The sequence below is a fragment of the Xiphophorus couchianus genome, chromosome 5 (genome assembly GCF_001444195.1).
Source record: "Xiphophorus couchianus chromosome 5, X_couchianus-1.0, whole genome shotgun sequence".
Classification (NCBI taxonomy): Eukaryota; Metazoa; Chordata; class Actinopteri; order Cyprinodontiformes; family Poeciliidae; genus Xiphophorus; species Xiphophorus couchianus.
In genome coordinates this window covers 11,023,606-11,037,965 of record NC_040232.1, presented here as the reverse complement: position 1 = coordinate 11,037,965, position 14,360 = coordinate 11,023,606, and the positions used below count along the sequence as shown (strand labels likewise).

Below are 14,360 nucleotides of genomic sequence, written 5' to 3'. Positions count from 1 at the left end.
TGTGTGATCAACTTTGTTTATTTAGTGGACACACTTGTAAACATGCAAACAAGAGTGAAGGCAGAGATAATAGTTCTGATAGCTTCACAAGACAAGAGATTTCTCAAAATCAGGATCAATAGGTGCAGCGATATGAAGGAGATGGCTGGACGAAAAGGATGTTTGAAAGTGCTCTTTCCACGCTCATCTAGCCTGTGCTGCCTGGTATTCTTTCAGTACATATTGCAAAGCACCCTGTGGACAAAGGTTTTTACAATATCATTAATTAGCAAGAATGCTATAAATTGAAAACGTCAACAAATAAAAAGGAGATAAGAATTACATGCACAAAGTCTGTAATTCGTTAACATGCTTCTGAGACCAAATTTACACAGATAAGACATGAAAGATTTGAGCTATAATCTTTAGCCAGTGTTTAAGGTGTGGCTCTGGGACACAAACCGTTTACCTCTTATGTGGCAGACAAAAGTCAGTCATCGTCGTCGTCATCCTCGGGGACAAAAATGTCATGCTCTTCCAGGAGAGCGGCAAAATTCTTGCTGATCAGAGTTCCAACATAAAGGAAAGGCACCACCACCACTGTCATGCGGATTAGGCCAAAGGGTATCTGCAAAGTTACAAAAGTGTGAACAGTGTAAGTCAAAGACTCTGATTGCTATTAAGCACTGTGCTCTAGACTGAGAGCTTCACCCTAGTAAAATGACAATGATTGTTTAAAATAGTCTTTAACAAATTTAGAGCTACCTGGCTTAACTTTTATATTGTCTCACCTTTCAAAGGTTATGCACCTTTTTGTTCATGTCCAGGCTCAACATTGAACTGTTTGATTTGATGTCAAGTGTTTCTGGGTTTAGAACAGCAAACTAAAGACAGAGTAGTGAAACTGGTCTTCATCGCTTAATACTGCATCACATTTTGGCCATCTTCATGTGAATTCACTGCAGATATTTCTGATTAAATCAAGCTTTAAATATAAAAGCCTGCAAAAACAATAGCCTTGTACATAGAAAGCGAGACTGATGTGGTTAGATGGATGAATTGATGAACACTGTAACAGGGAATACAGCCTGGAAATGCAGATTTTATACACTATTTTCTTTTATTAGTTACAACCCAGACCAGGAAAACATAAAAAATCAAATTCCACACTTTTTCAGGCTTTGTAGGAACCCATTCTGAGTTTGAAGCTGAATTAAACATGTTTACCAATGGTGAAAATGTCAAACCAGATTACAGACTTAGTTTTGACAATAATCTTTTTTTTTCTCTGCTATGGTCTGCCAAACTGTCACCCATAAGGTTAAAAAAGTGGATACTTGCAGTGAGGAATTTAAATAGAATATGCCATCCCAGCTTTAGAAATTCAACAGTGATATTCTAATGTATTGTTAATTTTTGTTATCATTTCAAAATATTCTGGATGGATAAATCAAATAACATCTTATTTGTCCTTGAAACCTTAAATAAAACATAAAATTTAAAGAAGAACTACAAGATAAAAATTATGTAAAATACTTCCTGTATATGTGTAAACACACGCTCACTGGCTAACTGAAGCTCCTTTGTAGATTTTCTGCCTTTCTATTGGCCGTTTCTGCTGTCAATACACCTTTAAGCCCGCCTACCCGGTGTCTTGTCGGTTTTCTCTACTTAGCGAAGATAAAAATACTCACTTTTTCAGGTTTTGGAAGGATTGCTCCCGAAGGTGTGGATACCACAGTTCTTCTTTGAGTCGTCTTGGAAATGGTGGATGTTTTCAAGCTGGGGTTACGGGTCATTATGCCCGTGTTCCTGCTGAAAGGAAGGAGAGGAAGCCGCAGTAAGCTCGTCGCCATTTTTGCTCTTTACAGTGGGACGTTTGTGCTCGGTCAGGGTTGGGTTGGGTGTGACTAGCAGTTTTGTGAAACACCACACCAACATACAAATATTAACAAATGTACCACAACTATTATTAAAAATATAAAAAACACATGGAAAATATGGACATGTCTTGGGATCATGTGTATTAATTTAGAATCATGATGGTCAAAACTAATGGAAACCATTTACTTAATATTTCCTGCCAGCTGCAGTTTTGCTAAATTATGAAATGTTGAGTAGAAATATTTCCCAAAATCAATCTAATTTTTGCTTTCAGAAAATCACATCACATCTGGTAAACTAAATAACATAATAACTAAATAACACAATTATTCACAACCCAACTGGATGTGAGTAATTAACTCTGAGAATGTATATTATAGGGAATAAAAAAAGAAATAAAAATACTTTTTAATTTTTCCCCATACTAACTTGAACTTTACTTTAGTTCATACACACTGTGTTAAATGCTTCAACCTCAATTTACCAGTAGTAAAGTCTCATCATTTGACAAGTTAGTACAGGCACTAAAGCACCTATAGATTTACTTTCCTATCACATGAGTCATTGACATTTTTTCCCCTATGGATTATGCTTCAGGTGCCCCAAAAGAGGGGATCCTTGAAATTCTGCAATACTCAGATGTTAATCTAGATAAAAGGCATAATGGCAATGTGTATGCTGTCAATGTTAGAGGAAATAAATAGGGTACTTAAAAATAGATCAGATGAATATATACATGTTTGTGTTGTTATCCTGTACATGTTGAATCAATTTTGCAGAAATGTTTATACTCGACCAGTGCGAGTCTAAAGTCTCCTCCACTGTTATTCTTGTTTGGGAACAGCTGATGCACATATCCTGAAGTAAGTGAAAGATTGTAAACCTCAATATTTATGTTTATTCATATGTACAAGAATAAGGACTTCCTTCAGAGAGACAAATTTAACCCAAGGCTCATCTGTGATGCGGGATAAATGGTTTTACTTTCCAATAAAATATTTGATCTTACATTAGAAGTCTAAGCACAAATGACATCCAGCCATTTTCAAGTCCTGTTCTGTTTCACTTTTGCAATTTAAAGAAATAAGTGAATTTTTCGATGACATTTTGATTTCTTCTGCGACAGACTGGCGACCTGTCCAGGGTGTACCCCGCCTCTCGCCCGGAACGTAGCTGGAGATGGGCACCAGCAACCCTCCCGACCCCATTAGGGACAAGGGTGAACAGAAAATGGATGGATGGATGGATGGATTTTGATTTCTTGACATGACTTTATGTTTTCACTAAACAAAGTTCCCACAAGTACAAATCCACCCTCTAATGCAAATTTTGGAAGCTGTATAGAAAGCTATTCTATTTACAGCATAAATATAATTATCAAAAATGTTATCCGTAAAAAATTGTCTGCTAAATTTTATGCCGTGTATTCTATTAAAATAATAGTAACAGAGATTAAAATTAAATAATTTATCGAGCCTAGTTGACTGCAACACCTCATCGGAATCACGGAGCGCGCGCTTTCCGGTGGCGCGCACAAAGAGGAACTGAGAAGGCGGAAGAGAGAGGACGTTGAACAAACTTGACAACTTCTAGCTGCCTGGCTAGAAATACGTTTAGATACTATGTGAACAGAACAAGTTGGTTTTAATTTTCATACATATTTGGTTAGCTAATCAAACGCACTGACTGCATTCACTCAGCTCGCCACACGTTTCAACCCGACTAATGGACTCCAGCAGTTTTTAAACAGCCGCTGCACTTGCTCCTTTCAGCGGTCCCGAAGCCATCCACCTTTACAAAGCCATATTCAGCTTCTGTAGAAGTACAGTGACATTCAGTAAACTAAAGAAGCTGTGGCGTTTGGGCTTGAGCTTTTCTTGCTGGTGGGGGAAGTTAACCGTGTTATTGTGAAGAAAAAAGCCAGAGGAGAGGCCTGCAGCTGAAGAGACTGGCCCGCGAGAGGAGCACTGCTGGCGGGGACGGAACCCACTCCAACAACGATAGGCCAACATGTCTGCCCAGGCGCAGATGCGAGCGATGCTGGACCAGCTCATGGGGACGGGCAGAGACGGTGAGCCGGACTTGTCTTGTTTCAGTCTTGATTGATAGCCTGACAGCGCTCGATGACTTGTGTTAGCATTAGCTGCAAGGCTAAGCTGTCAGTGAGGCGTGCTACTCACAGCCTGGCTAACATGAGGGCAGCTAACTGCTTAGCAACTTGTTGTAGACAACATTACATAGCTACTTAAAACCTTATTTAAAGTTTAACGACAAAGTGCATTTGAATTAAGCCGTTTTCTATGTAGCTATTACAACTGGTTGTTTTAAGTTAATTAAGTCCCTGTGTTTGTAACTTTGTTCGCCCTGTTAAGAAATACTCAGCTAGAATGAAATGACTGACTGAAATCTAAACTTCAGTTTAGATTTCCTTTTATAGAATCACACTTGTTTTAAGGGAGCAGAAATATTTTATAAAATGTATTAAAATAAAACTACAAATCTCACACCTGCTGCCTTGCTTTTTGTCTGTTTCAGGAGACACCATGAGGCAGAGAATTAAATTTACAGACGATCGAGTCTGTAAGAGCCACCTCTTAGATTCATGTCCTCATGACATTCTGTCAGGCACTGTAAGTATGATTAATCCAAGTAAACTTACTGGACAATAAAAAATAAGTATTTACATCAGGATTTAATTAGGCTTGAGCAGAGTGATTGCATTTATAAACAATATGTGGGCTGGAACCTGTGATTTAGGTTGTTCCTCATGATGCATTTTAGATCTTATGATTACTACATACACACCTTCTATGTAAAGACTGTGGTAAAACAAGTCCAGACTAACAATTATGTATAATATTTCTGTTATTTATATAATATTTATATTATTTGTATCTGTTAATATTCATATTAACAAGGAAGTGATGTAGAAAGTGTATTATTGCATTTATTTTCTTTATTGTTTTAGAGAATGGACCTGGGAGAATGTGCCAAAGTCCATGATTTGGCTCTGCGAGCAGATTACGAGATCGCTTCCAAGGAGAATGAGTATTTCTTTGAGCTTGATGTAAGTCACCTAACTGCTCAAGCTCAAGTCTGACATTTTGAATGAAAAAAACATAATCTTTGTCCCAGCTGAATCAGTCATCGCTTATAAGATTCTTAAACAAAGCAACTGACTTTTTGTTGTTGTTGTTGTTGTTTCCCCAAATATACAGTACAGACCAAAAGTTTAGACACACCTTTTAATTCAATGAGTTTCCTTTATTTTCATGACTATTGACATTGTAGATTCACACTGAAGGCATCAAAACTATGAATAATACATGTGGAAATATGCACTAAACAAAAAAGTGTAAAACAACTGAAAATACCCCTTATATTCTAGTTTCTTCAAAGTAGCAACCTTTTGCTGTGATTACTGCTTTGCACACACTGCATTTTCTTGATGAGCTTCAAGAGGTAGTCACCTGAAATGGTTTTCACTTCATAGGTGTGCCCTGTCAGGTTAATTGGGAGTTAAGTGGGATTTCTTGCCTTATAAATAGTCATAAAAATAAAGAAAACCCATTGAATTAGAAGATGTGTCCAAACTTTTGGTCTGTACTGTATGTTAAGTAATTTTAAACATTTTCTTTTGCTTAACATATCTTCCATGTTTTATTTATCTACCTGAATCAGGCTCATAATATGTGCATAGCTCAAAAACATTATATGTCTGCATCTTAGGGGTTTAGGTTGTTTGTATAATTAAACTCTTTCTTTTAATATTGTCAAAATTCACAATTTATAAGTGCTAAAACCCAGAAGTGTGCTCTGCGCTTAGATTTGGCTCCTTCTCTTGTGGGATTGTTTGCTGAATAACTACAGAGGGAGATGCAACTACTATTAACAAGTAAACACTTCCATAAACTTAATATATCATTGCTTTGCCACTTTTCAAAGTGGCATACAACCTATAGTAGTCCAGCAAATAATCCTGTTCACCCTTATTACATACAAACACTACCAGTAGTGGGATAAATGATTCTACTTTCTAATAAATCATTTTATGTCATTTTAGAATTCTAAGAAATACTGCTACTGAACTGTCGAATATGTTGTTCCAGGCTGCAGAACACCTTCAGTCTTTCATTGCTGACTGTGATCGTAGAACAGAGTTGGCCAAGAAGAGACTAGCCGAGACTCAGGATGAGATCAGCGCCGAAGTGGCGGCAAAGGTGATGAGCGCTCTGTTTGGTTTAAGCGTTGTACTCCCAAGAAAAGCAACAAACTTTTTTTCCGTCTATCTTTTTCTCTTTGTCTTCCCTGCCATGAAAGGCCGAGCGTGTCCACGAGTTAAACGAAGAGATTGGGAAGCTTCTGGCTAAAGCGGAGCAGCTGGGGGGCGAAGGGAACGTAGATGAAGCCCAGCAGGTGCTGGAGAAGGTGGAGAAAACCCGGGCCTTGAAGAAAGAAGCAGAGGTCAGAAATGTTGCCTTTCCGTTGCTTTGTTTGGCTCTCCAGGTTTTAGGTGAGCCTGCATTATGAGCACGACCTTAATTCAAACGTTTAAGTTGTAGTTAAATGATATTCAGAATGCCAAAATAAATGTTTGGAGTAACGTTCTCTTCTTTCCTAACCCCAATTTTGCTTATTTGTTTTAAAAAGGATGTTTACAGAAACTCAATGCCAGCTTCCAGCTTTCAACAGCAGAAACTTCGGGTGTGTGAGGTGTGTTCAGCCTACTTGGGTCTCCACGATAATGACCGCCGCCTGGCAGACCACTTTGGGGGCAAACTTCACCTCGGTTTCATCGAAATCCGTGAGAAGCTGGAAAAGCTGAGGGTAAGTTTGCTTGTAGACATGGATCCAGTATATTTACATTTTAACTTCTGATCTTTTAACTCCTCTTTCCATATTCAGAAAGCCGTCGTAGAAAAACAAGAGAAATTGCGCATGAGAAGACGTGAGGACCGTGAAAAAGAGGAGGAAAGAGAGCGACAGTGGGAGCTGGAGCGGGAAAGAGAGAGGGAGCAACAACGAGAGTGGGAGAGAGAACGAGAAAGGGAGCGGAGAAGGTAAGAAATTCAGCCGCACAATGAAAACGTTTGCATTTATTCACAGACGTCATATGTATCTTTGTGTCATTTTCTCAGGTCTAGATCCAGAAGTGGAGATCGATACAGGTATTCCTTCGCTGCCTTGAGTCGCATGCATAGCATTCCTGTTTTGTTTTTTTAAAGATTTGAATTCTTTATAGAGAAATGGTGAGAAGATATAAAATGTGATGTTGCAGTTGTTAAAGAGAATTTATATTTACACGTTGTATTTGTCACCCTCATCAAAGTGAAAATCACCCTGAAAATGGTGTTTCTCATACAGTCTTGCAATCTGCATTACAAACTGTTTCACCATATGCCATGTTTACTATTACTATCATGTTTTATTTAATGATTCAATTATTGAAAAATTGCTTAAACAGGGATGGAGGCAGTTCATCGTCGCATCGTGCGAGACGGCACCGCTCCTCTCATTCCAGAGAAGACGGACCTGACCGGGATCGTGAGCGAGAGAGGAAGCATCGACACAAAGACAGACACCGGTCACGCTCCCACTCTCACAGGCACAAAAAGAAGAGGTGTATATATTATTTATCACTTCAGTTAATTTGTATTTGAACAGAAATTAACATTTAAACATATGTTGTCAAGTGAATCAGTAAAGTGGAGTGACTTTGAACAGTGAAAATCTACCAACTTTTGAAATCTGTCCTAAGATATTACTTCCTAATTCTTAGGAACACATCAAGAAGTATTCATGCTCCAGATTTTTTTTTCTTTGTCATATTGCATATTGTCATATGTGGTAGGTCAACACAAAATGGTGCGTAATTGTGAAGTAGAATTAAAATGAACACCACTATGTTTTAAAATATGGCAGTGAATGCATCATGTTGCTGGGATGACTTCTTTAGCAGTGACAGCAAAGATGAATGAAGCTGTATACATAGCTGTTGTTAAAGTGTGCCTTCAAAGGTCAGTCCTCAAGGGCCAGTTTTTTTTTCCATGTTTTAGATGGTCCTCTGGTCCAACACACTTGATTCAAAGGAACAGAATAATTACAAGTTCCCTGGGGAGCTAGATGACATGAATTATTTGAATCAGATATTTTGGAAACAAAAATGAATCTAAAACCGGCCATTTGATCTGTTCTAGTAAGACAGCAGCACCAAACATACAACCAGAGCTAAATGAGAGTGGTTCAGATCAAAACATAATCTTATGTCGAAACGGCCCAGTGAAAGTTCAGAACTCAACGTGGTAATTCTTGAAGTTTACAGTTCGCAAGCCCTTCATCTGGTTGAGCTTAAACTTCTATACAAAGATGAAGTAACACAAAAGACTTGCAGCTATTGAAGATGGGAAAGGTGATTGTGCAAAGTTGAGTACAAGCAATAGAGGTCGGATTTTTACTTTTAAAAAAAGGAAGCCATTCATCCTTTTCCTTCAACTTTAGAATTGTTACTCTTTCCCAATAAAACACACTGATGTGCTTTCTGTTGCAAAGGATGGCTTTCATTCTCTTTCCCTTTTTTTTTTCCTTCAGATCCTCTAGAGACAGATCATCCCACACACGTGACAGAGAGCCATCCCCGTCCCAGGAGAGGTGGCGGGAGCGTGCAGCGGAGGGATGGCGAAATGACAGAGTGGAGGGGGCAGACTTGGAGGACAGGGAGCGCTCTGCTTCTCCTAACGTGGCCAGAGGAAAGGAAAGGGAGAGATCCATGTCGTTTGAGCGAGACCGGCGCTCCAGCTCTGAGGAACGGGAGTCTGGCGAGATCTGAACAGTTACCCTGCTTGTTTGGATGTTAAATACAAAAGAGGAAGGGGAAATGAGCTTGTTGGTGTCGGTGCATTTGATTTGACTATGCATGTTCAAAATGGAACATGGGTTTGTGGATGGTGGGGATCAAAGAAACATGCAAACCGACTTTTAAGAGACTATAGAAGGCGGGACTTGTAAGAAGGCTGTACAGTCATAATTTTTTGTCATCTTTCTGGCCTGACAGTTATTCGCACAGTTACAAGGGGAGAGAGGCTTGGCTTTATTTCTGTTTTACTGAAGTGCTGTTCTTTTCCTTTTTTACCGACTAGTTAGACCGTTAATGTTTCATACACATTAATGATATAGATGGGCTGTGGATGACAAAATTCTTCTAACAATGTTTTATTTGTTGCCTTGCAGACAATAGTCTCCCCATTCACAACCTTTAAGAGGCGCCATCCAACGTGCTCCCCTTGAAAACAGCCTCTGTTGTTGTCCTTAATGAAATCATCTAAATATTTTCATCTGTTCAATTTACAGAATAATGATCGGTGCATATTTACACACTGTTGCTGTAATGTAGGATGGATTTACTGGAAGAGTTTGTGGGAGGGGTCCACATTACCATACCACCACCACAAGTGAATAAAATGTTCTTCTTTTGTTCAAATACTCGTGGTATGTTTTTTTTCTTTTACTTGTCACAATTCGAATACGTTTTGTGACACCTTTACCCATTGAGTAGCAAGGCTGTACATTTTACATTTACATCTAGTTATTGCAGCTGACAAAGTTTGAGGTTTGTTTTAAAATTTAACAAAGCCTTTTGCAATGCAGCCTGCATTCTTTCCAGCAGTAACACAGATTGATCATCTCCATACCACTATGCCAAAAAGATGTAGTATTTTGCTCCAAAGTAGCCCATGAGCAAGTTAGTGGATATACCTCAGAGTACACAAATATACTTTAAAGAAATCTGGTGTCTAATAAAAATGCTTTCTTTTTATTTGTATTATGTATTACTTTTCCAAGAAAAAGATTGTGTGGATTTTTGCTGTAAACTACAATTGGTAATGACCTTAAATTTATCACTAGTTTGTTGCCTTTTGTATTCAAGTAGTTCCTGATGGTATTCTAATTTGAGATCCACCTTGGCGTGCAATGGAACACATATTTCTTACATGACCCTTAAAATGAAAAATATGTCTCTTTAAAGGTCCAGGCAAGTACAACCTTTGTCAGTACTAGGGTTTAAATGTTTGATTTTGATGTGTTAAATTATCTGATCTTTACCAGATTCCAAAAGTTTTTAAATGTAACTGGAAGAGTGCCAAGCTATGCACAACAGATTCTACAGTATTACTAATTACATGATTGATAAAAAAAAGTATTGCCTAAGAAACATGCATATTCAAAGCTTTTACATTCATTTGTATGATGTTTAATAGAATGTTAATGGAAATGTTGCTTTATATTTGAAGCCATTGTTATGATTTGTATTTTGTATGTATTGCAGCTTGTAAAGTCTTATGAAAAGCATCCTAAATTTGACTACAAGCCCAAGCAAAAAAACAAGACAAAAAACAAATACCGGACGACTTCTCTGTAAAGATGTTTGCCAGACAATTGTTTAATTTTGTTTAAATAAAAATAATCATATCAATTTTACTTAACCTGACATTTACTACTTTAACAAAGCACATTTTTTTGCAATATTTGTTCATTTATTTTCCCATGAACTAAACGGAATCTCTCCTGCCAGGAGATCGAAACGGATGACTTGCAGGTCATGCTTGACACCGCCAGATGGCGCACAGTGACTACGATTCAGACGTAATGACGTCAAATACACGTTCGAAAAAGAAGCGCGAGCAAAAGAAATGAGCCGAGACGTACACGAGATTGTTTTGCTAAATATCCTGAGTTGATTCTGGTTATATTATTTATCTCTCTCAATGTTAAAATGTCTCTGTTAAAACCGTTCAGTAAACTTCCTGATCTGAATACGGCCAACATCCTGGTGAGCTTGTTTTTTTTTTTTTTTTATGTATGTAGCGCCGTAAAGCAGGACTGTGAGGACGTTAATCTATTTAACTTGTTCTAAGTTTTGACATATTCTGGTACTTTCACAAACTCAACCCATATTTGGGTTTATACACAGCTTAGTCTGATAAAATTATTGTTCCCAGTATAAATATAATCGCTTCATAATGCCGATTCTTTGTTTTGCCTACTAGTATCCAGACTGTTTTGACTAGTTGAGCTAAACCTAATCAAAAAGCTTGGAATATTGCTAGTTTATAGGTAACACCTGAAAGACTGTGGTGGGGAAGCAGGAATCAAACTACAATTTTTCTGATTGACCGACTCCTTTACCTCAAATTTTAAAAAAGTAATATACATAACTAAATAAATCACTCTTTTGTATGAAGGGCATATCTGCTGTGCTCAAGGAAACAAATCAAAAATTTAATATACATTCACTCGAAGCAGTTAATTTTGAGGCGTTTTGACCTCTCAAATGGTTTGATTCTCAATAATGAATTTAATAACCAGCAAGTTTTAATGTTGACTCAAAGTGATTTCCCCGCAGCTGGTGGAGAATGAGGAGCAGTTTCAGCAGAACTTGGCAGATACCCTGGCGGAGGAGACGGCTGTAACGGTGAATGTGTGAGTGACCCTCTATTCACCCTGCTGACGCTGCAGGTCAGCTGTCTGATACGGGCTACTTTAGGAAGTGTAGCATTGTTGTGTTCATGTCAGTTTTATTGCAAAGTATTCCTATTGCTCTTACAGCCAGTTTAAAATCAGCTACTATGATCTTCTTCAACGTCTCTGTGACTGATTACATGCCCCCCTCACTGCAGGAGACTAGCCAAGAGTCTCCCGCTTCCCATGGAGAACGATGAGAGTCGGCCGAGGATCGACCTGGTGGTGTTCATCATTAATCTGACCTCGGACAAGAGGTAATGTTTAATCTCAGTCACTTGACAAAACAGGTAATCCATTCAAATCCAGCGGTTTTGTTTTCTGTTATTCTAAGTTTATTCACTTAGCATTGATTTGACCTCCGTCTGAAGGGTCTTGGCATGAAAAACGGATCCAAATTGTATGATTATAGAGAAATATAGAGTCAAATCCATATTTTATTATTTGTTCATAACTTCATGGAAGCCAAATTCATATGAAATCAGAAAACGTTCTCCTGTTGGGCAGAAAAGATGACTTCTGTATTTAATTGTATAAATAGAGACTCCTTGCAGTATTTCACATTACTTTGTACTAGAGTAAATGCTCAAACAAATAATCCTGTTATGTGTTTCGTTATTGTTTTGTCATAGTTTTGAGTCAGCAAAAGCTTCTCTGAAATATTTGGATCCTGGATATTTCCTTGGGAAAGTCTGCTTCGTGGCTACTAATGGTATGACAAATCCTCTCTTGAGTCACACAAGTGTACCACAAGCTAGGAAGAGTACTAATAAATCACTGCTTTCAACATAGAGGCTTTTGAAAAAATGAAAAAATAAACACCTTTTCTCTGTGAGTGGTTGATCTTTTTACTATTGTCCGCCCAGCTCGCCATGCCTCGGTCCGCACAGGGTGCCTGGATGCTCTCAGACAGCTGGCCGCCTTGCTCCACTGCCCTCTGTTGTTTGCTGAGGATCAGGTTTGTGCCACAATTACTGAGCATATTTTCATTCTAAAGTTTAATCTACTAGCCAGAAAAAAGATTAGGACATTAAAATGAAAGAACAAAAGAAATGTTTAATAATAACATTATGTGGAGGTCATAATAGCTTTCTTTTTTTTTTTTAAATCTTGCTTTAATGATAATGACGGTGATGAGAGTTTATTGCCTGTTTGGAGGAGTCATGCCAGTTTTATATCGGGTTTGTTCTCAACCACATTGAGCCCAAAGAATAAAATATGGCATATTCATAAGAGATATTAAAACTGTGCTGCCTTTCACTGTAAGGCATTAACTTTTCATAGTGTTTGTTTATTATTGTTTTTCTGCTTTTTATTAGATTTTTAAAAATGACAATCATATCACTGAATCTCTGTAAAAAGCCAACCTGTCATTTGAGCTCAATTATTGAGAAAGAAAGAAAAAAATGCAATGTTTTAAGACAGATTAAAAAACATGTTCCAGTTGTTCCCCCTGCTGTGATTTCCTTCAGAATTCCTATGCAGTCTTGAAAAGTCGGGAATTTGCTTTCATCATATTCCAGTTCTGGATCAGTTTGGGGAAAACAAGTACAGGTTATATTGCTTTTAGAGATACATTTCTCTCATTCTTCCAATAAAAGTTTAATAATTCATATTAAATGCAGTGAGCTTACATTCTTTTACAAATCAAGATGTTACCAACAGATCACTCAGAATCCCCTCTTAGATCACCGTACAGGTTTTACATAGTGTTCATGACATCCATAGAGAAAGGTTGATTTTTTTTTTTCTTTTTTTGGAACCATTTCTGTGTTGATTTCACTATATTACTGCAATAAACGATAAATTAAGGGCTTTATCTAATCTACAACATATTTGTGTTTTCCCAGTTAGTTATATATGTCACTCAGTTCTTCATTTTTCTTCTTCCACAGTCTCCTGAAGGAGCAACGAGTTCAGCGCGAAGGCTGCTCACTATCCTCAAAGTGGCGTCTGGTCTCGTTCCGAACACTACCGCTCTGTACCTGTCCAGTCTGACCAGGTGCACCATGCCGCCGGACATCGACCAGCCAAGTTTCGATTAGCTCCCCTTTGTCATTTAATTGAAGTAAAATCTTTCCTGCTGTCTTTGTTTGTATTTCTTTGTAATACTTTATTTCATTTGTTTCATCTGTGTGTGTGTCTGTTGATGTATTGAGTTTTAAAGATGGTATGCCATAGTTTTTTTGTTTTTTTTCCAATATGCTGTACATAGTGCTGTGTGTTTAACCTAAATATGTGCTTTAATACAAATCTTCTATGAATATAAGGAGATGTATGTAATTAGGATTTATAACTTTGAATTCTGTTCGTCAAATAAAAATGTAATCTTAGCTCAAGTCTTGTGTCGTCTTAAGTAGACACAAGCTCATTTCTGTGATATCAAAGGAGGTCAGTTGGGGGAAAAGGTGTGTCTACACCCAGAGCGTGTCCAGAGACCCCGTCCCTAGAGTCACGTCTGCATGCAAACATTAACACGCACGCTATTAATAGTTATCATTTTGGCAATTTTCCACCGTACAGGATGTTAAACACATGACCTCCAACTGAAGACTACAATGAGTTAGTGAGACAAAGGAATTTCTGCGAAAACAATGATAGCTTTGTGTCTTCTTGCGTCTCAAAGCTGTTTTCTCTCCATGCTGTGCAGAAGGAAGACCTATTTAGACACATCCCAGGAATGATCTGAGCACGAAATGTCCATCTGCACATTGTCTGCACTTTACCCTGTCAGCTCTGTAGTACAAAGATCAGCTGATGACCTTTTGAGTCTGTGTATGACTTCATCTCTGGCAAGAAATCTGGAATAACACTCAAGAGGATGTTCATTCAGCTGTTTCAGAAAGATGCTCTGAAATAAGAGTTCACAAAATACAAATACAAGCTAAAGGTGAAGTCAAAGCTGTTGTCACTTTTCTTATTAAAGCTGATTTGTTGGAGAACGTTACACAGATCTAAGCATAAGGAAATTATGCAGATTT

The 14,360-nt window shown here is 37.9% G+C and overlaps 3 protein-coding genes across 4 annotated transcripts; 2 read left to right on the top strand and 1 right to left on the bottom strand.

The window, feature by feature from the left end:
* Nucleotides 1-5: 5 nt before the first annotated feature.
* Nucleotides 6-1,875, bottom strand: LOC114145452 (essential MCU regulator, mitochondrial-like). Of its 2 annotated transcripts, none has more exons than XM_028019037.1 (3): nucleotides 1,674-1,875; nucleotides 442-607; nucleotides 6-234 (listed from the first exon to the last, which is right to left on the bottom strand). In XM_028019037.1, the coding sequence occupies exons 1-2, from the start codon at nucleotides 1,833-1,835 to the stop codon at nucleotides 470-472; spliced, it is 300 nt and encodes a 99-aa protein (XP_027874838.1). In that variant the 5' UTR covers nucleotides 1,836-1,875; the 3' UTR covers nucleotides 6-234; nucleotides 442-469. The 2 variants fall into 2 exon arrangements, with proteins under 2 accessions (XP_027874838.1, XP_027874839.1); XM_028019038.1 differs by having other exon boundaries at nucleotides 449-607.
* A 1,508-nt stretch (nucleotides 1,876-3,383) lies between these two features.
* Nucleotides 3,384-9,342, top strand: LOC114145129 (putative RNA-binding protein Luc7-like 1). Its single transcript, XM_028018532.1, has 10 exons — nucleotides 3,384-3,934; nucleotides 4,399-4,493; nucleotides 4,832-4,930; nucleotides 5,973-6,083; nucleotides 6,184-6,327; nucleotides 6,514-6,690; nucleotides 6,769-6,923; nucleotides 7,002-7,031; nucleotides 7,328-7,483; nucleotides 8,452-9,342. Exons 1-10 carry the CDS (start codon nucleotides 3,874-3,876, stop codon nucleotides 8,687-8,689), a joined length of 1,266 nt encoding a protein of 421 aa, XP_027874333.1. The 5' UTR covers nucleotides 3,384-3,873; the 3' UTR covers nucleotides 8,690-9,342.
* A 1,169-nt stretch (nucleotides 9,343-10,511) lies between these two features.
* pane1 (proliferation associated nuclear element) lies at nucleotides 10,512-13,718 on the top strand. Its single transcript, XM_028018533.1, has 6 exons — nucleotides 10,512-10,690; nucleotides 11,264-11,340; nucleotides 11,538-11,636; nucleotides 12,012-12,091; nucleotides 12,246-12,337; nucleotides 13,275-13,718. The coding sequence occupies exons 1-6, from the start codon at nucleotides 10,634-10,636 to the stop codon at nucleotides 13,422-13,424; spliced, it is 555 nt and encodes a 184-aa protein (XP_027874334.1). The 5' UTR covers nucleotides 10,512-10,633; the 3' UTR covers nucleotides 13,425-13,718.
* Nucleotides 13,719-14,360: the final 642 nt, after the last annotated feature.

Coding starts and splice junctions, on each gene's coding strand:
- pane1 (XM_028018533.1), top strand. CDS start 10,634: ATGTCTCTGTTAAAACCGTTCAGTAAACTTCCTGATCTGAATACGGCC. Junction 10,691..11,263: donor TGAATACGGCCAACATCCTG/GTGAGCTTGTTT, acceptor ATTTCCCCGCAG/CTGGTGGAGAATGAGGAGCA. Junction 12,092..12,245: donor CTGCTTCGTGGCTACTAATG/GTATGACAAATC, acceptor TTGTCCGCCCAG/CTCGCCATGCCTCGGTCCGC.
- LOC114145452 (XM_028019037.1), bottom strand. CDS start 1,835: ATGGCGACGAGCTTACTGCGGCTTCCTCTCCTTCCTTTCAGCAGGAAC. Junction 608..1,673: donor TCCTTCCAAAACCTGAAAAA/GTGAGTATTTTT, acceptor GTAACTTTGCAG/ATACCCTTTGGCCTAATCCG.
- LOC114145129 (XM_028018532.1), top strand. CDS start 3,874: ATGTCTGCCCAGGCGCAGATGCGAGCGATGCTGGACCAGCTCATGGGG. Junction 3,935..4,398: donor CATGGGGACGGGCAGAGACG/GTGAGCCGGACT, acceptor TGTCTGTTTCAG/GAGACACCATGAGGCAGAGA. Junction 4,494..4,831: donor ATGACATTCTGTCAGGCACT/GTAAGTATGATT, acceptor TTATTGTTTTAG/AGAATGGACCTGGGAGAATG.